This window comes from Heteronotia binoei, chromosome 15 (assembly GCF_032191835.1).
Source record: "Heteronotia binoei isolate CCM8104 ecotype False Entrance Well chromosome 15, APGP_CSIRO_Hbin_v1, whole genome shotgun sequence".
Lineage (NCBI taxonomy): Eukaryota > Metazoa > Chordata > Lepidosauria > Squamata > Gekkonidae > Heteronotia > Heteronotia binoei.
In genome coordinates this window covers 43,433,638-43,457,514 of record NC_083237.1, presented here as the reverse complement: position 1 = coordinate 43,457,514, position 23,877 = coordinate 43,433,638, and the positions used below count along the sequence as shown (strand labels likewise).

General features: G+C 43.3%; 3 protein-coding genes across 3 annotated transcripts in view; 2 read left to right on the top strand and 1 right to left on the bottom strand.

Annotated features, from left to right (window-relative positions):
* Positions 1-2,044: 2,044 nt before the first annotated feature.
* LOC132584553 (olfactory receptor 6N1-like) lies at positions 2,045-3,021 on the top strand. The gene has a single exon (XM_060256457.1). The coding sequence runs from the start codon at positions 2,059-2,061 to the stop codon at positions 3,019-3,021; it is 963 nt and encodes a 320-aa protein (XP_060112440.1). The 5' UTR covers positions 2,045-2,058.
* Positions 3,022-12,559: 9,538 nt separating this feature from the next.
* On the top strand, positions 12,560-13,591 carry LOC132584551 (olfactory receptor 6N2-like). Its single transcript, XM_060256456.1, has one exon. It carries the CDS (start codon positions 12,560-12,562, stop codon positions 13,589-13,591), a length of 1,032 nt encoding a protein of 343 aa, XP_060112439.1.
* A 3,240-nt stretch (positions 13,592-16,831) lies between these two features.
* Positions 16,832-23,877, bottom strand: part of SLC27A5 (solute carrier family 27 member 5) — a 33,106-nt gene continuing 26,060 nt past the window's right edge. Inside the window, exons 8-10 of the mRNA XM_060255958.1 lie at positions 22,526-22,623; positions 18,805-18,935; positions 16,832-18,197 (exon numbers count right to left, since the gene is read on the bottom strand). Coding sequence (XP_060111941.1) covers positions 18,021-18,197; positions 18,805-18,935; positions 22,526-22,623 — 406 coding nt within the window. The 3' untranslated portion in view covers positions 16,832-18,020. The remainder of the gene's footprint in view (positions 18,198-18,804; positions 18,936-22,525; positions 22,624-23,877) is intronic.

The window sequence follows — 23,877 nt, the reverse complement described above, 5'->3', positions numbered from 1 at the left end:
CGTTAAAAGGCAATCAAGATTACCTTGATGGGCTGCAAGGCAATGAAGGAAAGATAAGATTAGACCCTGAGGGTCCTAACAAAGGAAAACATCTCATCCTTAAGACACTTATGAACCTTTCCTGCTATCTCTTGATTGATATCGTTTTGCATACAAATTGGCTGCCCAGGGAGAGTCCCTCTCTCTGTATTCCCTCTCCCCCTTTTGCTTTGACTGGTAGCTTTGTTGAACTAACTTCATCAGGAGGAACTGAGCAGGCCACAACTCCTGTTATGCAAACACCAGGGCAGGTTTCTCTTTAGATTTGCAAATATGTAAGACAGAAGCTACCCATTTGTGGGAGTTTCACAAGGGTGTAACTCTATTTAGGATAGTACTCTAACAGCCCAGCATTTAGTTATGAATTCATTTCAGCATCCTTTTATGGACTAGCTTAGATTGGAGTCCCCTAGCAATTGTGAGACAAAGAAGATTGGGATGGGGTGGAGGATTATATGCTTTCATGAGTCAAAGTTCCCTTTGCTAGATGCTTTGACTCTCAAAAGCATATACCCCAAAAATCTTAAGGTGCTACGGAACTCAGAATTAGCTATTCTACTACAGAACAACACAGCTAACCCTCTGAAATTTTTAATGGACAAATTGCTGGCCCGAGCGTATTTTATTTTATTTTTTTGCCTCCATCAATATGCTACATGCAAGAATGATAAAATAAATTCCAATTCCTCCCCCATGTTTCACTGCCCCCTCTCAAGATTTCCCCGTAGCAAACTGTTGCTCCCTGGACAGAGAATATGGGACAAGGCAACAGTTTTTGCCAACACAGGGGAGATGCAGAAAATAGTGATTTTGTGATTTAACTAGAAAAGGAGGGGGGGAGAATAAAAGTAAAATGTAAAGGACTGAAAATGCAGCTGAAAGTCAGATAGAGGAGAGGTTGGGATGGGAAGAATCAGCCTGCTTTAAGTATCTAAAAGCTTATAAAATCCTGCAAGGGGAAATCGGGGGGGGGGGGGGAGAGAGTCTTCTCTTTGTAGGCCTTGAAGCTGTTATTTATTTGACATGCTTGTATTTTGCCCTTGAGAGCCAGTTTGGTGTAGTGGTTAAGTCTGCAGACTCTTATCTGGGAGAACAGGGTTTGCTTCCCCATTCCTCCACATAAACCCGCTGATGTAAACCCACTGAGCCAGTTTGGTGTAGTGGTTAAGTGCGTGGACTCTTATCTGAGAGAACCGGGTTTGATTGCCCACTCCTCCATTTGCACCTGCTGAGATGGCTTTGGGTCAGCCATAGCTTTCATAGAAGCTGTCCTTGAAAGGGCAGCTGCTGTAAAAGCACTCTCAGCCCCACCTACCTCACAGGGTGTTTGTTGAGGGGGGGGAAGGTAGATGAGATTGTGACCGCTCTGAGACTCTGAGATTCAGCATATACGATGGGATATAAATCCAAAATCTTCTTCTTCTTGATGTGACCTTGGGTCAGCAGCCACAAGTTCTCTCAAGGCTGTTCTGCTCAAGAGCAGTTCTGGGAGCTTCACCTACCTCACAGGGTGTCTGTTGTGAGGTGGGAAGGAGATTTGTAAACCACTCTGAGCCTCCTTTGGCTAGTGAAGGGTGGGGTATAAATCCAATCTTGTCCTTTCCTCCTGCTCTTCTTCTTCTGTTTCCAAATAGATCAGGGCAAGGGACCTCATTTTCCTCTCCTCAGTTTTACCTTCACAACGACAAGCCTTTGAGGTAGGCTTGGCTGGAAAAGTGTGACTGGACCAAGGTCACCCAGTGAGCTTCCACAGTAGAGTGAGGATTTGAGCCCAGGTGAAACGAGGTCTGACTCACAAAAGCTTATGATAGGATAAATTTCATCAGCTTTCATGATGCTTTTGGATCCCAGTTTTATCCTTGTTCAGAACTATAACCACTGCATAGCGCTGTTGCATTCTGCTAAATGAATTGGCGCTGCACTTTATTTGTCTGTTTGATTTTTTAAAAAGCCATTTTCCATTTTTTTACAGGAATGGATCATACCTTTTTGTTGTTCTAGGCCATAATAAAAGCAGAGATGGAAACGGCTAACAAGACCCAGGTGACAGAGTTTGAATTAGTTGGATTCCAGGATCTGCAGCATTTCCACACACTCCTCTTTGCCTCCTTACTTCTCACTTACTCCCTCATTCTCCTGGGCAACACGGTCATCCTCTCCCTCATTCAGGCCAGTCCCCGTTTCCATATCCCCATGTACCACTTTATTGCTGTTCTGGCTACCCTCGAGATGTGTTATACCACGGTCACTATCCCCAAGATGTTGGTGGATCTGCTGCAGAGGCAAAACCACATCTCCTTCGTTGGTTGCCTCGTCCAAATCTATTTCTTCCACGCTCTGGGCATCACAGAAGCCTGCTTGCTCACAGTCATGGCTTATGACCGCTACTTAGCCATCTGCACCCCATTGACCTATCCTGCCACCATGACCACCAAGCTCTGCTTGAGACTAGTGGCTGGATGCTGCATTTGTGGCTTTGCGTGTCCTTTGCCTGAAATCATCCTGATTTCCAAACTCCCATTCTGCGGGCCCAGTCGCATCAAGCATATCTTCTGCGATTTCCCTCCATTGTTTCATCTCCCTTGTGCTGACATGTCCAGTATCATCATGACAGATTTCATCATCCATTCCTTGGTCATCCTTGGTCCGGTCTTCCTGATCGTCCTCTCTTATGTAAAGATATTGACCGTTATAGGTAAAATCCAGAGTTCTAAAGGCCGCCAGAAGGCCTTTTCTACCTGTGCTTCTCATCTCATTGTGGTTTTTGCCTTTTTTGGAACAACAGGCTTTATGTATGTCCGATTGACTCAATCCAGATCCTTACAGTATGAGAGAGTCATTGCAGTGATCTATGCTGTCCTCACCCCTCTCTTCAACCCAGTTGTCTACAGCTTGAGAAACAAAGAGATTCAGGAAGAGATTAGAAAAATCATTAAGTTTCCCAATCTATCATTCAAGACCTGGAGAAAGGGTTCATGCTGATGCATTTTGGCTATCATTCTTATAATGGATCTTTTAAAATTGTGGATGCTTCTGACATGGGTATTACAGTGATTGTCATTTTGATTTCCAGTGTGAACTTTTTTGTACCTTATTATCTGCCAATGAAGATAATCTCAGATGCAAGGTTGGCAACTGTTGGGAGCAGGGCCTTCTCAGTGGCTGCCCCAACAATAAAAGAATTGCTTTTAAGAATTTACCTTCTTTTGGAAGCAAATTAAAACTTCTTTTACTCCTTTGGTCTTTGGGAGGTAGAATTTAGGTAGGGTTGCTGGGTTCCTCCTGCCCACCAGTGAGGGATGGGCAGGTCATAGGGTTGCCAGATTCAAGTTGGGAAACTCCTGGAGTTTGGGGGATGGTACCTGGGGAGGGCAGGGACCTCCGTGGGGTGCAATGCAATGGAGTCTACCCTCCAAAGCATCCATTTCTACAGAGGAACAGATCTCTGTAGTTTGGAGATGAGGTATCATTCTAAGGGATCCTCAGGTCCCACCTGGAAGCTGGCATCCCTTAATTTATGCTGTGTGATTATTTTTGCTACTGTTATGTCTGTGATGTTTTAAATGTTAGGATTCCAATTAATGTTATGTTGCTATTTTTAATGGTTTTGTTTGAAAACAATTTTGGGAACTCAGAGGCAGTATAAATATTTTATAAATATATACAGCACATGAAAGCTAGGATTGCAAACAAGCAGGTTATGGGGGAAGCTCACTACACATTTTCAAGGAGGATTTAGCTGGAAGACAGATTTTGTATTAGGTGGGTGTTTGTTAACATTATTTGTAATCCACTTTTATCATGGGGGCTGAAGGCAGATTACATATAGTACATCAGTACAATCAACAAAACGGGGTATTCAAAAAACAATGTTTTAGGAAATAAAGGGCAGGAGTCTGGAACTACCAGAAGGAACTGGGGCATAGCCAGGGGTCATTTAGTAGAAAAAGAGGTGCCAGAGCTTATTAGCACAACTCATTTGCATCTGCCACACACCCCTGACATCACTGGAAGGTGTACTAAATTATATCAGCTCAGCATCTACCTTCAAATGCTTCTTGAATTATAATGGTCATCATAAAACCTTACTCCCATCAAACTTTTAAAATTACTTTCTCCTATGTGGCCACAGTGGCATGATGAAGATTTCCATCTGTCTGCTTGATATGTTTTGATTATTTTCCCATTTTTTTGTGGGGGGAAATATTAGAAAGTTTGTCAAATCTTAGAGTTCAGTCAAATTCTCACAGGGGGTTTGAACAATGGAGCCCAGAAGCAAGTATTGGGGGGTGGGGGGAGAGAGAGAAAGAAAGAAAGAAAAAGCACACTAAATTGAGAGGATCCAGAGCTCTGCTTCTGTGAGCTCCTGCTGAGGCCTGGGCATAGCATAAGTAGTCACATGATGATTAAACGATAGAGAAATTACACAATAGGATCCTACTACTTACAGTCAGTCAGCTATACTCAGCAGTATAGACTGCAGTCTCTAATCATTTATCCAAGTAAGTTTGTAAAACCATTTTTGCAGTGCAGTCCTATTAGCTGTATGTATCTTGCATCTTACAAACTAGAAGGATACCTTCTTTGCTGCTATGTTTCAACATTTCCCGTTTGCAGCGTGTGGGAGAGGTTTTCTCTCATCATCTTATCTGAATTATATTCGTATAGTTGGAAATTATATTCATATGATTGGAAAAGCCAAAATGATCCTAGGGACAGCTTACTACAAGACAAGCCCTAAGAAAATGACAACAGAACACCACTGCTGGTCACCTACAGCTCCCATCTCAGCATGTTATTAATGGCCTACAACCTATGCTGGATAGTAACACTTCCCTTATGCAGGGACTGGAGGGAGGGGCAACCTTTTCTTGCTTACAGATAGTCTGCTCACCTAAAACAACTTTTCACCTTCAATTATAAACTACTTAACAGTAACATGGACTCTGGTACCAATGCCTGCCAGAAACCAAGAGGCCAACTTTGCTCTCATATAGATCCTAGCAACACCATCACTGGACCTGGCAACGTCAGCCTTACCATCTCAGGTTCATACTCCTGCTAACTGTCTCATGTGATTTATGCCATCATGGGTCAGCAATGCCCTTCCATTCTGCATTGGACAAACAGGCCAGTCCCTTTGACAAAGAATTAATGGACATAATGGACATAAGAATGGACATAATGGACATTAATGGACATCAGAAACTGCAACATTCAAAAACTAGTGGGGGACATTTTAACCTTCCAGGACATTCAGTATCTGACCTAAAAGTAGCACTTCTCTTACAAAGGAATTGCAAATGAAGATTAGAGAGACTGCTAAATCCAACTGATAATGAAGCTCAAGACAATGCATCCACCTGAACTGAAACAAGAACTAGGTTTCCTGTCTCAATACCAATGCTGATTTCTCCACCTCAACTCCCCCTTTGCATATCACACCTAATCCAATCACACTTTTATTGTCATTTGCCTGTTAATGTCATTTGACATTTAAAATCACTCCATTTTCCAATTTATAGGATAGATGAACTCACATTCTAGCTGTGAAGAAATGAGCAGCGATTCACAAAAGCTCATCCCCTACCACAAGTTTTGTTAGTCTTTAAGGTGCTCCTGGACTCCTGCTGTTTTCTACTGCTACAGACAAACACAGTTGTACATCTTGATCTATATCCATATTTGTATGCTTAGCCATCTTGGGTTTTCTTGATGAAAAAGAGTGGGATAAATATTGGGAATAAACAAAGAATCATAAAAGTTCTAGATTTTGTTCTCATTATGGAGATCACTTCTCTATATTAAAAGGCATAATATGCAAACCAAAACATCTTAATTCCAGCCCAGCTTACTTGTTGAGGTACCAGCTTGGCCCTGGGCTCACACTCCTTCCAGGCTGCTCATAACAAAGGATTTTTTTTTTGTACATTCTTACATTGTGAAGTCTTTGTCTCTGTACCATGTTTGTGTGGCCTTCAGGGCAACTGGTTTGTTGCTGTATGAAGTGGGATGCTGGATTAGCTGAACTATTGGTTGGATCCAGCAGGGCTCTTCATGTTTTATGTTTCTCCTCCAGCATTTCTTTCAGATATGTGCAGGACACTGTCTTTTGCTGAAGCACACCACTAGTCTATCAAGGTCAGGTTTGCCTTCACTGATTCCCAACAACTTTCCAAGATCTTAGGTAAAGATTTCTGCCTTTACCTCCTACCTCATCCTTTCAACTGGAGAGAGTGACAACTGAGCCTGGGGATTTCTGCAGGCAAAACAGATGATATTCGACCAGTGCTTTTCCCTTTAAAGTCTGAAATGATGTGGCTATTGGGTCTAGAACTATCTGGGAGAAAAGGAAAGGTCCCCTGTGCAAACACCAGTCATTTCCGACTCTGGGGTGACATCATTTCACAATGTTTTCACAGCAGACTTTTTTATGGGGTGGTTTGCCATTGCCTTCCCCAGTCTTTTACACACACACACACACCCCCCCCCAGCAAAGCTGAGTACTCATTTTATCGACCTCAGAAGGATGGAAGGCTGAGTCAACTTTGGTCGGCTACCTGAATCCAGCTTCCACCAGAATCAAACTCAGGTCGTGAGCAGAGAGTTCAGTCCACAGTACTGCAGTACTGCTGCTTCACTACTCTGCGCCATGGGGCCGCTTATCTGGGAGAACCCATCAGTACATTTATTGATTTTAGCTAAGTAAACTCCACTTTTCTCCCCAATGGGGACCCAAAACAGCTTACAACATTGTTTTCCCCTCCTTCCTTCTATCCTCGCAACAACCCAGTGAGGTAGGCAAGGCTGAGAATATAAGACTGGCCCAAAGCCACCCAGCAAGCTTCTATGGCAAAATGGGGATTTGAACTGGATTTTCCAGATTCTAGGGAACTGGGAAGCTGACAGGGCATAGAGAACTGGTTGGAGATACTACATCTAGGTTTGAGCCTCCCCAGAAAGATTATGCCTACAGAGAAGACTAAACACTGCTGAAAAGAGATGTATGCTACCCCAGGTCTTCCTAGCCATCTGCCACATAGGTTCTATTCGGCACTTCTTTCCAGGAGCTCTGGACAGTCCCCCTCTTTTACCTTCACAATGACAACCTTGTGAGGTAACAGAAAAGAGTAAGCACTTTAAAGACTAAAAAAATGTTGGCAGAGTAGGTACTTTTGTGAGTCACCATTCGCTTCCTCAGATATCTGAAGGGCAGGCCAAGAGAGATGAACACTTGTGAGTTACCCATAATGTTTCTTCAGACATGCTTCAAAGGTAACAAGCTGATGCAGTGAAAGCTACTGAGCTGGATCCACTGGGTTGGATCTGCTGGCAAAAGTGTGAAGAGAGCCCCACTGAACAGGCTGCACCTGGGGATTGTGGATCCTGTTATATTGAGGGCAGTTGTGTTTATAATACCCCTCCTGCATTTCTACCTAGTAAAAACAGTCTTGCTTTGAGGTGAACTCCCATGGGTGAGTGACAGTCTAGACAATAATGATGTCCCCATGGAAGGCTGTTGAGAACAGCTTTATTTCCCTCTCTTTGATGAACTATCTCCATCCAAATGTTTTTTTAATCTTCTGAAGATGTCCTGTTTCAGTCCCAGTTGCCAAGTACCATTATACATAAAAGGGTGAGACTTAATACATTTTTGGAGTATGTCCACTAACTTCTTTGTCTTCAGATTCTATTAAATGGGAAGGTTCAAGAGGGTGGAAGACTGTTGGTTTCTACCTTTGCTTCAGTGGTTGAAACATATAATTGGCAGTCAGAAAAGTCAGAGAACCTTTCGGAAAAGTCAGAGAGCCAGTTTGGTGTAGTGGTTAAGTGTGCGGACTCTTATCTGGGAGAACCGGGTTTGATTCCCCACTCCTCCACTTGCACCTGCTGGAATGGCCTTGGGTCAGCCGTAGCTCTGGCAGAGGTTGTCTTTGAAAGGGCAGCTGCTGTGAGAGCCCTCTCAGCCCCACCCACCTCACAGGGTGTCTGTTGTGTGGGGAGAAGATATAGGAGATTGTAAGCCGCTCTGAGTCTCTGATTTAGAGAGAAGAGCGGGGTATAAATCTGCAATTCTTCTTCTTCTGTTTACCTCAGTAGAAAATGTTTTGAGAGGTGCTGGGACTCACACCTCCTCAGAAGCCACATCTCCTGAAATGGAAGTCCCCTTGATAATCACAGGTATGTGGGATGAGTTGTAATAGCTTGATCATGTGGGAAAGGCACTCCATACGTGCCCAGGTGAGCCCCATTTTATTCCACATGTTCTTGGCCAGAATACTTGCATTCTTGGTGGCTGAGTTCTGATAAACACCTAACATCAGTGAAGGTTGTGCTAATTCATATCCATCCTTTGCAGATCTGGAACCCATGTTGCCCATCCAACAAGGCAATATGGAACCCATTTTCTCTCTCTTTTTTTGATAGTATGTATTTTTATATGAACCATACAAACACTGAAAAAGGTAAGATAAGATAGAAGTACCACAGAGTTTCATTTATACATACAGTCATATTTTGGTTGACAAAAGTATTAAAATTGGAGGGGACCATCATTTACAATCAATATTGCCTAATAAATTATAATTAATAATTTTTTTCTATTTCTATAGTTGTTGAATAAATCTTAATTTGTTATGTACAATTTACTTATATACTTTTGCTTTGGGCTAGTCTACATACAATTGCATTTTCATTCCTAACAATTCTTTAACATTTCTGACCTTGGATCATTTGTAAGCATAAACGTTTTAAATTTATATTGCACAGTTCTGTCTCTTAATTCTTTTGGTCTTTTATTGTTTTATTCTTGTTTTAATCTTTAAAGCTTTCCAACCTAATAATATATGCAAAAAATACATTCCATTTTTCTTGAAATTAGGATTTTGGTCTGTTGTGCAAGTAAGATGTTAACTTTGCCATTGTCATATAATCAGTTAATACATTTTTTACAGTCAATCAATTCTGGGCATATTTCAGCTTTCCATTTGGATGCAAATACCACTCTTGCTGCCATCACCATATAATAGTTCATTATGGATTCTTGATATATTAGACATTTTGAAATATTTCTTAAATTTGTGTCATATATACTGATTCTGATGGTGCCATTGACACCAGTGGCAAGATAGGTCAGGATGTGATTTTGCTGTGAGCCCAAACCCAGTTACTGCAGGCCTATGAATTAGACTGGGCTATCATATTGGTAGAACAATAGCACAATGTGTGGGGTTGCCAGCTCCCGGTTGGGATATACCTGGAGATTTGGGGGGGTGAAGCTTGAGGAGGGGAGAGACCTCAGCAGAGTGTAATAACATAGAGTCTACCCACCAAAGCACCCACCAATGGAACGGATCTTGGTCATTTGGAGATCAATTGTAATAGTGGGAAATCTCCAGTTACGTGGAGGTTGACAACTCTAATAATCCATGAAAAGGACAAGAAAATCTATGGACACTCTTTCTTGAGTCTTTGGGTAGGTGACTCCAATCTAAGATGGATTGCGAAGCAAAGGTTGCCAACTGGCCAGGGAGAAAGAATGTCCTGCCCTTCAGCAGGGGATGTGGGATGAGAAAGCCAGTGGAAGGGGAGGGGAGATGCATGTGTTTGAAAGTCTAAGTATCACTTTGCCACAGATCGTCACACTTAACTCCATATGTTTTCATGAAAGGATCTTTATATGATTATGGGCTGCCTGCCACCTTTTAATTTGGTCCCTCTAGCTGTCCCTTTGATAACAATGTGCTCTGTGAGGAATTACCTGATAATCTGATTGCACTCCAGGCCATTAAGAGCGCCAACTGCCCACTTCCTAGGGCAGTTCTCTGGGAACTACTCACCTCCAGACTACAAAGATCAGACCCTCCCTCCCTTGAGGAAATGGCAGCTTTGGAAGCTGGACTCAATGGCATCACATCATTGCTGAGTCCCCCAACTCTGCTGTCCCCATACACTCCCCCCCAATCTCCAGGAATATCCCAAGCCAGAGTTGGCAGTCTTACTTGTCTGTACACATTACTGAGAAAAGAAAAAGAGGGCACAAAAAGGGTTGCAAAATGCTGCCCCAAGGACTAGCATATTTCTTACTCTATGAGCCCTATTAGCAAGAACTCATTTCAGTAGAGAGAGCAAAGGGACAGTGGAAAGGATGGAGTCTGTGAATGGCAGTAAATTCACAATATTTTATTTTTAAAAAACCAAGCAAGAAGACTCAATTTTATGTAATCCAGTCAGCTGAAGTCTGCAAAATTCAATCACTAGGAGTATGAATGGAATGTATGAATGGAAACACCCCAGACTCGCCCTGTGTATGCAAAGTGGGTTTAAAACTGATTGATTTACTTGTGCAATCAGCAGTTGCATATCCTGGCCTCTAATTTATTTACAACTGTGTTTTCCAGAGGAAGATGACCTTGAATGTAAGATCCTGAAGGCTATACAGAAAAGGGCTGGGATTTTTTAAAAATTACCATAATTAACTGCTTTGACTGTTCCCTAGGGCAGTTGTTTTAGATCTCATTTTTTAGCAGAGAGAAAGACACTAATCTGATTCAATGTGACTATTAGGCAGGATTAGGACTTGACTCCAGGAACATGACAATTCTGATCTAGAAAACATGAAAGGAAAATGGCTCTATAAAGTGGAAACTCCTCATTACATCAGCAAACTCTGTGATGGCTGGGAACAGTAATCCAGAGAAGGGGGGAGGAATTTGCTGGACAAAACTATGGGGTCTCACCTGCAACCTTAAAAAAAAACAGCTTGGAGTGTATGTAGGAGACAAGTGGCAAGAATTAGAAGATTGACCCTGACATTCTAGAACTGACCAAATCTAGCAACTGCAGGCTGGGGTGGGTGGGTTATGTATTAATATATATATTTATGCATTCATAAAAGGAAGACCGCACAATTTACTTCAAGCCCTGTTTTTTTCCCCAAAAGAAATCTGAGAATTGAAGTTATCTGCTTTACTTTTATTTAAAAGAGCCAGTTTGGTGTAGTGCAGGGGTGGCCAATGGTAGCTCTCTAGATGTTTTTTGCCTACAACTCCCATCAGCCCCAGCCAGCATGGCCAATGTCTGGGGCTGAGGCAAAAAACATCTGGAGATCTACCGTTGGCCACCCCTAGTGTAGTGGTTAAGTGCGTGGACTCTCATCTGGGAAAACTGGGTTTGATTCCCTACTCTCTGTATGCACCTGCATGTTCTAGCAGAGATGTTCCTTTCAAGAACAGCTTCTGTGAGAACTTTTCAGTCCCACCTACCTCACAGGGCGTCTGTTGTGGGGAGGGGAAGAGAAAAGAGATTTTAAGCTGCTCTGAGACCCCTTTAGGAAGTGAAAAGCAGGGTATAAATCTAATCTCCTCCTCTTCATCATCATCATCATCATTAGGTGCTCTATACACAAAGAACAGAAAGACATTTCTGGAGGTTTTTTTAAAAGGCTTTTCCTGTTGTACGCTCCCCAGTTTTCACACACATGGTGTATGCTTTTTCTGCTTTGGGTTTGAGGAGATAAAGCAGGATAGAAATATTTTGAATAAATTAATATGTGCTAAGGATCCTCAGATTATTTTGGAACTGATCTGTTTGCATTATTTATTTAGGCTTTTTCACCCCACCTTTCTCCCCAATGGAGACTCAAAGCAGCTTGCAATGTTATTCTCCTATCCTCCATTTTATGATGACAAGAGCCCTGAGAGGTAGGATAGGTTGAGAGAGAGAGCAAATGGCTCAAAGTCACCCTATGAGTTCAGGTTGCCAACTCCTAGTTGGGAAATACCTGGCACTTTGAGAGTGGAGCCTAGAGAGGGTGGGATTGGGGAGGGGAAGGACCTCAGTGGAGTATAATGCCACATGGTTTACCCCCCAAATAGGGTTGCCAATCCCCAGGCGGGGGCAGGGGATCCCCTGGTTTGGAGGCCCTCCCCTCGCTTCAGGGTCATCAGAAAGTGGGGAGGGATGTCTGCTGGGTACTCCATTATTCTTTATGGAGACTGATTCCCATAGGGTATAATGGTGAATTGATCTGTGGGTATCTGGGGCTGGGGGAGAGGCTGGTTTTTGAGGTAGAGGCACCACATTTTCAGCATAGCATCCAACACCTCTCCTTAAAACACTCACCAAGCTTCAAAAAGGTTGGACCAGGGGGTCCAATTCTATGAGCCCCCAAAGAAGGTGCCCCATCCTTCATTATTTCCAGTGGAGGGAAGGCATTTAAAAGATGTGTGGTCCCTTTAAATGTGATAGTCAGAACTCCCTTTGGAGTTTAATTATGCTTGTCACAACCTTGCTCCTGGCTCCATCCCCAATGTCTCCTCCACACCCAAAGTTCCCAGATATTTCTTGAATCGAACCTGGCAACCCTACCTCCAAAGCAGCCAATTTTTTTGCAGGGAAACTGATCTCTGTCATTTGGAGATCAGTTATAATTCAGAAGGCTCTCCCGGCCCCATCTAGAAGCTGGTCAAGCTAGTTAAACAGATTGGGAATTTGAACCTGGATCTCTCAGTAGTCTGAAATGCTAATCACTACACCATCTTGGGGGCACTGGCAAAGTCTCATAGACAAAGGAAACCTGTGTCTGGGCTTTTTTGCAGAAGCAGAACCCATCAATTCCACATCAGTGACTGAATTTGAGCTGGTTGGTTTCCTGGACCTACAGAATTTTCACATGCCCGTCTTCCTCGTCTTGCTGGTGATTTACCTGCTTATCCTGAGTGGAAACAGCATCATTTTCACCCTCATCTATGCCCACCCCCGTCTTCATATCCCCATGTATTATTTTATTGCCATCTTGGCTGTCCTGGAGGTCTTCTACACCACTGTTACCATGCCCAAAATGCTGGTTGACCTTCAGAAAAGCACTCAATCCATCTCTCTCCATGGCTGCCTTCTGCAAATCTATTTTTTCCACGCACTGGGGATCACAGAGGCTTGCTTGCTCACAGCCATGGCTTATGACCGGTACTTAGCCATCTGCACCCCATTAAAATATTCCACCACAATGACCACCAAACTATGTTTCCAGCTGGTGCTGGGATGCTGCGCGTGTGGCTTCACCTGTCCCTTGCCAGAAATCATCCTGACTTCCCAGCTGCCTTTCTGCGGCCCTAATCACATCAAGCACATGTTCTGTGATTTCCCTCCGCTGATCAGCCTGGCCTGCGCCAACATATCAACCAGCATCATCGTGGACTTCTCCCTTCACTCAGTTGTCATCCTCATCCCCATTTTTCTTATCCTCTTCTCATACGCCAAGATCCTCCAAGTCATCATCAGGATCAAGAGCTCGAAAGGGCGCCAGAAGGCCTTTTCCACCTGTGCCTCCCATCTCATCGTGGTTTTGGCTTTCTTTGGAACCATCAGCTTCATGTACATGCGCCTGACATGGATCGGGTCCCTGCATTATGATCGGATCATTGCGGTAATCTATGCTGTTCTCACCCCTCTCTTCAACCCCATTATCTACAGTCTGAGAAACAAAGAAATCAGAGATGTGATCACGCAGCTCGCCAGCTCCTCTCATCTGTCCTATTGCGACAAGAGGTAGATATGCTGGTTTCTGAGTGGTACTTGCTCAAATCTGTGACTTTAAAAAAACACATGGTTACTGTTGTGTGTAACATATTCTACCTTTAGAAACCTTAGAAGAGGTGACATGAGATGCTTTTGCATGATAGTCTAGCCACCACACCAAACTTTGGGCTGAACTAGATGATGAACCTGAATCTGCCCAATGATGCACCATGTTGTAGCAGTGAGTACCCATATGGGAATTCTTTTAACAGAGTGATGGGAGCTTGGTTCTCCATGGGGTCACAACACTGCAGGGGACTCCAGCATTCCCTGAGTCATTTTTCTAACTTGAAACAGTGCTGAGGGTAAGGATGCTGCCCTCCTGGTGGGGCCTGAGGTTCCCCTGAAATAACAACTCATCTGCAGGCTACAGAAATCCGTTCCCCTGGAGAAAATGACTGCTTTTGAGGGTGGACTCGGTGGCATTGTACCCCTCTGAGGGCCCTGTCCTTCCCAGGCTCCATCCCCACATCTCCAGGAGTTTCCCAACCTGAATCCAGCACTCACACTCATCTCCCACCCGTGGTCAGGATGGACCTGGCAACTCTAGCTTGGAGGCGTTATTTGCCTGTATGCCCCCCAGCACCATTTTAGGTCAGAAAAATGGCACAGGGGAGGCGGAAGCCCTTCTTCCCCCTACACCAGATGGTTCCAACCAGAATGCGTACCTTGCCACCAGTGTTCCCTCTAAGCTGAGTTAGTGTGAGCTAGCTCACAATTTTTTAGCCTCCAGCTCACACATTTTTGTCTCAGCTCAGGAAAAATGGCCCTAGAGTAAATTAATTTATGCAGTAGCTCACAACTTTAATGCCAGTAGCACACAAAGTAGAATTTTTGCTCACAAGACTCCACAGCCTAGAGGGAACATTGCTTGCCACAAAGGAGTTCCCCAGCGGCTGTTAGGGATGCCATCTTGGCCCTAAGTCTCTATGTCAAAACTATGCCCAGGATGAATAGGTTTGGGCCTTGATTTACCTCTTGTTGTAGAAGGAATTTTACTTGTTCTTTTCAATTACTTATGTGTTATTCAAATATTTCATCACCATAGCTCTTTGGGTACTCTAAGGAGAAAAGATACCCACAAGCTATTCTTTAATGGATTTTTGGAGGTTTCTATTATTGTTGTTCTTTGCTGTGTGTCTTGCATATGATTACATGCTTGATGTTAGAAATAAAAATGCAATAATGCTTCCCAACAATTCAGATGAAAACTGAGAGATGCTTATAATACCCTAATTTGCAGGTTACTGCCCAAGACCCATCGGCATTTGGGATATTAATTTACTCAGAAATTTCTTATTTTCTACTGTTTTAAAAGCCAAAGTATTGGGGGAATGGGGGAGGCAGAGAAAGTTCCAAGTTCAGTATATGGTATATCCATGGTAAAATGCAATATGAGTAGACCTCTCCTTGAAAACCTGGAGAACCACTGTTAGAGTAGACAATACTGACCTTGAAATGGCACTGGTCTGACTGAAGGATCTTTGTGTGATTCAGCCAGCTTTTTTGCTCAATCTTACCAAATTCTCCTTATCATAACCCATAACACAGAGCTTCATATCATCTTCTGCATGGTGATAGGTGAGGAAATGTTCTGTCAGTGGCCTTTTCTCTCTTTTCTGAAACATGGGACACATTGAGGAACACTGCTCGGAAGAACTACAGATTGCACATCAAAAAGCCATATGTGGCTCCCGAGCCACTGAGTATCACTGGTCTATCTATTCTGAGAGTTCTAGAAACTTCTAGAAACCTTGGTTGGGGGAACTGAATCCTGAAAAACTGACACAGCTAATACAATGTTAACAAGGCATCTCCCCAAAGGCAAAAACAGGGACAAAAATGGGATCGATCAGGGATTCTATTTTTGAACTGTACCCTGCATAAAGACACAGTGCAAGTAGAAAACATTAGAATGTCTCAAATAATTTATTTTCCTGGGTTTCCCCCCTTCTACAGCATGGGGGATTTTAAAAAATGGAGTCACCCACCTGCAGTCTAAAGTGGTATACTACTTTCTACTTTCCCACCTCAGAATTTTACCCCTTCACTCTGCTTTCTGTGTAGAATGTATTGTTTGGAGAGGAAAAGCCCTGGGTTGGCCACTCTAGGATAAAATGGCCTGAATTTTCAAATCTTAATTTGTTCTTTCAGACACTCAAAAGAGAAGAGATTTTTTTTAAATAAAAAGCTGGAACTGAGATGTGACTGTCATTTGTATTCATAGTGCTTGGTGAGGCAATCTTCTGGGCATGAAGTAGGGGGCACTGAGGGTGTGTGTGTGGGGGGGGGGGGTTGTGAATTTGTGAATTTCTGTATTGTGTAGGGGGTTGAACCAGATGAATCTGGAGGTCTGCTCCAACTCTGTAATTCTATGAGACGATGTACTTGTACATCTTCTCTTTATGTTACATTCCATCACATCGAGTCCCAGAACTGGGAATCTGGCAGTACTAGGGCCTTGACTTTTTAAACCAGTCCAATGTTCCTCTGGAACTGCACACATTTTCCCTGAAGCTGCAACTTCATGTCTAGCGACAACAACAACAGTTTGAGATTATACAGTTAAAAGAAAACCATCTAGGAAACGATTGATTCATCTCTCTTTCATGGGCAACAATATCAGAAGCTAAGTTGTCTCAGCTTAGGGTTGCCAATCCCCAGGTGGGGGCAGGGGATCCCCTGGTTTGGAGGCCCTCCCCCCGCTTCAGGGTCATCAGAAAGCAGGGAGGGGGGAGGGAAATGTCTGCTCGGAACTCTATTATTCCCTATGGATATATATTCCCATAGAAAATCATGGAGAATTGATCTGGGGGGGGTTGTTTCTTGAGGTAGAGGCACCAAATGTTCAGTATAGCATCTAGTGCCTCTCCCCAAAATGCCCCTCAAGTTTCAAAAAGATTGGACCAGGGGGTCCAATTCTATGAGCCCCAAAAGAAGGTGCCCCTATCCTTCATTATTTCCTATGGAAGGAAGGCATTGAAAGGTGTGCCGTCCCTTTAAATGTGATGGCCAGAACTCCCTTTGGAGTTCAATGATGCTTGTCACAGCCTTGATCTTGGCAACACCCCTAATGTCTCCTGGCTCCACCCCCAAAGTTTCCTGGCTCCACCCCCAAAGTAACATTTCTTTCAGGGAAAGACTGCCGTCTGGTGGATATGTTTTGCAACTCATGTGGGCACAATGCTCAAAGAACATAAAGTCAGAAATAGGATTTTAAAAATTCCCAAAATTATTTTATTTATTTACTTTATTTATATCATGCCAATCTCCCCAACTGGAACCCAAAGGTCTCCTCTCCTCCATTTTGTCCTCACAATAACCCTGTAAGGTAGGTTAGGCTGTGTGTGTGTGGTCCAAAGTCATGCATCAAGATTCCACTACACAGCCTGGGCTTGGGTAGCCCAGGCAAGCACAATCTCATAGGATCTCAGAAGCTGAGCAGGGCCAACCCTGGCAAGTATTTGGATGGGAGACCTCCAGAGAACACCAGAGTCAGGAGGCAAAGGCAGGTTAACAAGCCACTTCTCTGAATGTCCTCCATGCACCAGTAGAAGTCACCAGAGGTTGCCATGACTTCCAGGTACGGGTCACAAACACACGCACACACACCCAAATGCAAAAATACACACACAAAAAAGGATTTCACCATAGAGTGGGGATTTGAACCTAGGGTTATCCAGATCCTAGTACAGGGGTGTCAAATATGTGGTCCAGGGACCGAATCAGGCCCCCAGAGGGCTCCTATCAGGCCCCCAAGCAACTGGCTGTCATCTGCTTCCTTCTTCCTCTCTCTTGCTTCTTTTTGCATCACAGCTTGCTTTGCCAGGCTTGCTCAGTCGTACAGCAGAGCTACTGAGTCAAGCATCTCTTCCTTCTATTGGGTGAAGCTCCTCCCCCTCTTAGTCCCCTGGGGAAGGAAGGAAAGAACCTGAGCTTCCTTGGCCCAGTTCCCTGGATTACATAGGAGAGATACCAAAAAAGCACCATTAAAACCAACCAGTGCTAATGTTTTAAGCATATTTAAGTTTTTAAAAAATCTTTAATTGTATTTGGCTGTGTCCTTTAAAAAGTTTACATCTCCACTACCTGGCATTACATTTTGTGATACACGTGGCTCGGCCCAACAAGGTCTCACATGTCAGATCCGATTCTCATAACGAATAAATTTGACACCCCTCTACCTAGTCTGACACTTTAACCACTACATGTGCTCCCTAATTAACTTGTAGTGCAGGATTTTCAACTACATACACATACATCTCCCAGTTCAGTCTCAGATTAGAAATGAATTTGAGGTGATCATTCCCCTTGAAGTCAGCAGTCACAAAGTTCAGAACCATCGTTTTCTGGGTGTCAACTGTGAAGGACTCCATCGTCCAACGTGTGCCTGGACGCTTTCTTCACAGCTTCCGTCTCATCTCTGAAATGGAGCTATAGATCTGTTGAGTCATAGGTAAGTAGCATTTCTCTGACACATCCAGGAAGAAGAGGGGATCGCTGATGACTGCGGGATTGAATCCTTCCTTCACCAGTTGGCCTTTGACGTGTTTGAAAGTTCCCGTGATCTGCAGGGCTTTCTGAATGCGAAACAAAATGGCAGTGAATACAAGCAACCTCAAAGAGTTATGAGAAGGCCAAGAGGTCAGAGGGAGGGAAAGCAGTCGGTATAGCCTGATCTTAGAAGCTAACCAGGGCTTGTAGTTGGATGGGAGACCATCAAGGAAGGCTCTGTGCAAAGAGAAATAACATTTGGGGGGATACTCTGCACATGCTTAGAGGCATGGCTAAGCAAGCATTCAGGACTGGTTTAAGGTCCTCCGTTGCCTTCTCTTATTCCCCACCTCTTAGTTGTATGGATACAGCAACAAGCCTCCTTTTCCTCTTCCTGAATCAGCCACCCACATTTCTTTCAAGGTCACAGAGTAGGGAAGACTATGGTACAAAAGTACAGGAGTATCAGTAAGCATTGTGGAGGGAACTCAGCAGCATACCTGTTCAAATCAGGCAAGTTGTATGTGTTCTGGATATAAGTGTAGAGGGGGTGAGAGAACCTTTGTTTGGGGAGACCTCAGTGGCTCTCAGCAGTCCTGATTTCTTTGGACAGAGCTGTGAATTGGTACCCAGTATTGTCATACACATTGTTCTATATGGGCCACAGAATAATGCAAAGGAAAGGTGCCTCACCTGGATGCGGATGAAGTGTGGGACGGCATAGTTTGGCAGATAGTCTTTGGCATGTCTGTACAGCTCCTCTCCATCAAATGGCAGCCCCTCCTTCAGCTGGATGGCTGCCATCCCGATCTTTCCTTCATGGCCTGCAACAAATCAGAAAGGGGAGGGATGACTCTGGCACTTCCGAGACGAAGTGGTCGCGTTTCAAGCCATCAGGGCAGGAACGGATCGAACCGTGCGGCTTGGGGGGTTTTAGGACCCAGCAAGCTCCCGTCGGAGGAGCATTGCTAGCAGAAGGGGTCTTGGGGAGAGGCACGGGGGAACTTTTAGGTTCCTGGCTTTTCTACCCTCCCTTTGCCCCAACCGCATCGTGCGCCATTAGGTGAGAGAGTCTCAGCTACCGGAGACAGAGGTGAAGGTGGAGGGCGTTTGGCGAAAGTAAATGAAACTAACCCAAAAACAGAAGACTAAGAGGAGACGAAAAGGAAAAAAAAAGGACAGTATATACCTGAAGTAAGGCGCTTTTTGTTATGGCTGCAAATTGGGCTTGCCTCGGTCGTGTATGTGGGTGTGGCTGAGAGAACTACTTTGAGACAACTACTTTGTGGCTGGCAAGAGGAGCAGAGGAACAAAGTCGGAGGAAGGAGGAAAGGAGGTGGGCGGTGGCAGCAGCAGCGGATTTGGCACCGATGGAACAAACTGATTTTTTCTTTCCCTATCTCACCTCCTCTCCATGGCTAACAAACACCATAACTGTTGAAGGGCGTGGAAAAGAGAGGAGGCAGAAAGTGACAACCCTGTGCTACAAGAGCGGAAAGACCTCGAGTTAGAAAGTAAACTTCTTGAAACTTGCCTAAAACTAAAGACTCATTTAAAACACTGTGTGTAAAGATTGCTACGTGTTGTGGAGATCGGATGGGAGAAAATATACAATGTTATAGAAGATCTGATTTATATTAAGGATTAGGTGGACTATTTTTTTTGGTCTAAGAGCTGTAGAATAGTGAATAGTTCATTAAAAGACTGAGTTTGATCAATATAATATAAGTAACTTGGAAGAAGAAATTTAAAGACTAGAAAGACCAGAAAGACAAAAAGGGGGAAAACGGACAAAGAAGAAGAGGAAGAAAGGGGAAACAGAAGGACTGAAGGAAGAAAGAAGAAAGAGAGGGAAAGCAAGGAATTAAATGCTGTTAGTCTATCACTGTATAATTTACAAAAGTGTGTGAATGTGTGTGGGTCTAAGTAAAAGTGTATGGTTAATGAGAAAGGGTTAGGATGGAGAATGAATGAAGAAGTGAGTGTATGTAGTCTGCAAGAGGTAGTGAGTGGAGTGTTTGAAAGGGTTAAGTGGTGCAAGAGGAAGGCAAATAATGAATAATTATTGAAATCAGTTGAACATGAACCATTATTGCTTGGGGAAGAAATTGATTTAGACTAGTTGGTAAAGGGATACTAAATCTCTGTATTGGTGTCTTCATTCTATATTATTATATGATAATTTGAATTTCTCCTGCTTAGCTCAATGATAGAGGGAATCATGTTGCCGCAGGATGCTCTCAAAATATTTCAGTCATCTTTTGAAGACTTTTTTATGGGGGCATTAAATCAGATGCAGAACAATTTAATGGAACAGATAGGGGGATTAAAATTTAAGCTTGATGGATTAGAAAATGGATTGAAGGACATAAAAACGGATATGACAAAGCTGACACAAACCAAAAATTCTATTGACACAAAACAAATACTAAAGGAGCAAGGTACAGGCGACTTGGAAATTAAACAGGAAGAATCAGAGAACAGGATTACTAGATCAGACATGTATAAGGTAAAATATACTTCAAGATTTTTAAGCATATCAGAAGAAATAAATGAGGATTTATTTTGTTCAGTAGTGGAAACATTGACCCCCACGCTGGAAAAAGAACAAAAAAAAACCTGAGAGGGAAATTAAATATATATATAGGTTAAACTCTCTAAAGCTAAAAAAGAATGGCTCACTTAGAGAAATACATTCAAGAGACATAAGGAAACAGATCAAAGATGTAGTTTGGAGAAGGGAAAGGGAGAAACTTATTAGATCTAGAGGTCAGAAAAATAAAAAAATGAAAGAGATATTATGGATAATTAGGCATTTAACTCCAAAACCAAGAGAGGTTTTAAATAACCAAGAGAGAAATTGGCGTAAACGGAAGAAATACCAAAAATGGAGGATTTAATAGGAAAGAAATACCAAAAATGGAGGATTCATAATTGGATGGTGCTGCTGAATGGAATGCCAAAGCAAATAGTTAGACTAGGGGGGCAGGTCATACAGATGGTTAAAGGTGTATGGAAGTAAAGTATTATGCAAGGTGTCAAGTGTCATCGATAAAATATCTTTAATGAGTTTTCCTTGAGTGCAAGTGAAAAGGATAAATGGGTTTAATTTGTAATGTAATAGTGAAGGTGAATGTAGTAAATGGTGAATAGAGATAATGGAATTTGAATGTATATATAATTAGTGAAAACACTGCCTTCGACTTCTGTTTTAATAATATTTTCTTTTGTATGGTAACAGGCTTGTACACAATATATTAATTTAATAAACTATAAAAATATTTTAAAAAAAGAAAAGAAAGGGGAGGGATCAGAATATAAGAAGAGCTCTGTCAAATCAGACCAGCATCCTGTTTCACACAGCGGCTAAAGAAGTTGCCCTGGTGGGCGAACAGACAGGGCATGGAGGTTAAGGTTTTCTCTTAATATTGCCTCCTCGGTTTGCCAGCTCTGGGTTGGGAAATTCTTGGAGATTTGGGGGATGGAGAGTAGGGAGGCCAGGGTTTGCGGAGGGGAGGGACCTCTGTGGAGTACAATGCCATAGAGTCTACCTCCTTAAGCAGTCATTTTCTCCAGGGGAACTCATCTCTGTACCCTAGAGCAGTTGTAATTCCAGATCTCCAGGTACCACCTGGAGGTTGGCAACCCTACCACTGGTATTTAATGGTTTGCTGCCTCTTTGTAAGGATGTTCACCTTAATCACACTAGCTAGTGGCTTGTATTTATTTTTAGAGGGCACACTGAAGTGCTTTACCTGATTAGCAGGATACATATGTTTATATGTTCATTTTATATAATTGTACATGGTTTTGTAACAGGACAATTATCCTGTATCATACTGAAGCCTGTACCAATTAGCTTGTAAAAAAAGTATTTTCTTTAGCGAAGTGGCCACTGAGACTTCAAAAGGAGCTACATAGATAAGGTCCACTAAAAGGGCTACTTTATTTGCAATAGTACGATATTTATAGGTGAGTTCTGTGTTTAATCTCGCACCAACAAACCAGAATGAAACTTTCATCAAGTTGATATTTTGTTGGGGATAAAACACACCCTCATTTATTAGGTATTCTTCTAATTTAGAGCAGGTTCAATTCCTAGCACCTCCAGTTAAAAGATCTGGCAGTATGTGACCTGAAAGAACTCCTCCTGGCACCCTGGAGAGTAGCTGCCAGTCTGAGTAGACAAAACTGACTTTGACGGACCGATGGTCTGATTCAGTATAAGGCAGCTTCATGTGTGTTCATGTGTTCAACCTGCAGTTTCCAGGTTACAGGGGTGGTTAAAAAAAGTATCCTAACCATCTTTCCCTTTCACATACTACTGTGGAAGTTGAACAGTTACTGAGGTTCTTTCTTTGGACAACATGCGATGGAATAAAGACCTGGAGAAAAAAAGGCATTTCAGACTCACCTGGCACAGACACCCCATATACATTTATTTCTTTAATAAAATTCACTGTGGTCAGGATTTTCTCCACCTCTGTCGTGGCTACATTCTCCCCTTTCCAACTGCAACAAGAGAGGAACCATTACCACGGGCTTCATTGTTCAGATCTGATTTTATGGAGGCAAACTTCCATTGTTTTGTTCTACATCTAGGAAAACTATGCAGTTGGATAGCCCTCAGGTTCCTAACTGTACATCCTAGGGATCCTAGGGATTGTTATAGTTCTGAATTCTGGTTAGTACAGATGAGTCTCTCCTACATGACAAAAGGAATGGCAATGTGTCTTAATGACTACAGACATCTCTTCAGTGGGCCTTAAATGAGAGGAAATCTTTTGGCCAAGAACCCATCAGGGACTGAGATAAGGGAACCCGCTCAACTGAGGGGAAAAGAGACCCAGGTCTGAATCTCCACTCATGCCATGGAAGCTCACTGGGTGATCTTGTGCCAGTTGCAGATTCTCAGCCCAACTTGCCTCACAGGGTTGTTGTGAGGATAATGTGGAGGAGAGCAGAACAAGGTAAGCTGCTTTGGGGTCCACATTGGGGAGAATGGTGAGGTAGAAATGTATTAATAAGTAATAAAATACATATCCATATGAAAAGAAAACATGGTTTTGATTCAGGGGGGAGAGAAAGAAGTAGAGGAACACATCTGGCAGTTGGCTGAAGTGCCTTAAGGGTTCTTTTTCTCCTCCTCTCCCCCCACCCCCCCAGCTGTGGCTCAGTGGCAGAGCATCTGCTTGGCATGCAGAAGGTCCAGGTTCCATCCCCAGTATTTCCAGTAAAAAGATCTGGCAGTAGGTGATGTGAAAGACCTGTCTGAGACCCTGGAAAGCCACTGCCAGTCCGAGTAGACAATACTGAGTTTGATGGACCAATGGTCTGATTCTGTATAGGGCAGTTTCATGTTCTCATGTGATGTGGGGTGGTGGAGCTGCTGCTCTGTAAGAGTTCCTCTTTGGCCCTTCTCATGTGTTCTATTTGTACATTTGCTTACAGTCCCTGGTCCTAAAGATGCCTGGCTGGCTTCAGTGAGGGCCAGGGCCTTTTTGGTCCGGGCCCTTAGAGAGTGGAATGAGCTCCCACTACAGATCTGGGCCCTGCAGGACCTACTGAGGTTTTGCAGGACCTGCAAGACAGAGCTCTTCCACCAGGCCTTTAATTGATCTGGCGGGCATCCTTTGCAATTATGATTATGATGATGATATTGGATTTATATCCCGCCCTCCATTCCAAATCTCAGAGTCTCAGAGCAGCTCACAATCTCCTTTATCTTCCTCCCCCACAACAAACACCCTGTGAGGTGGGTGGGGC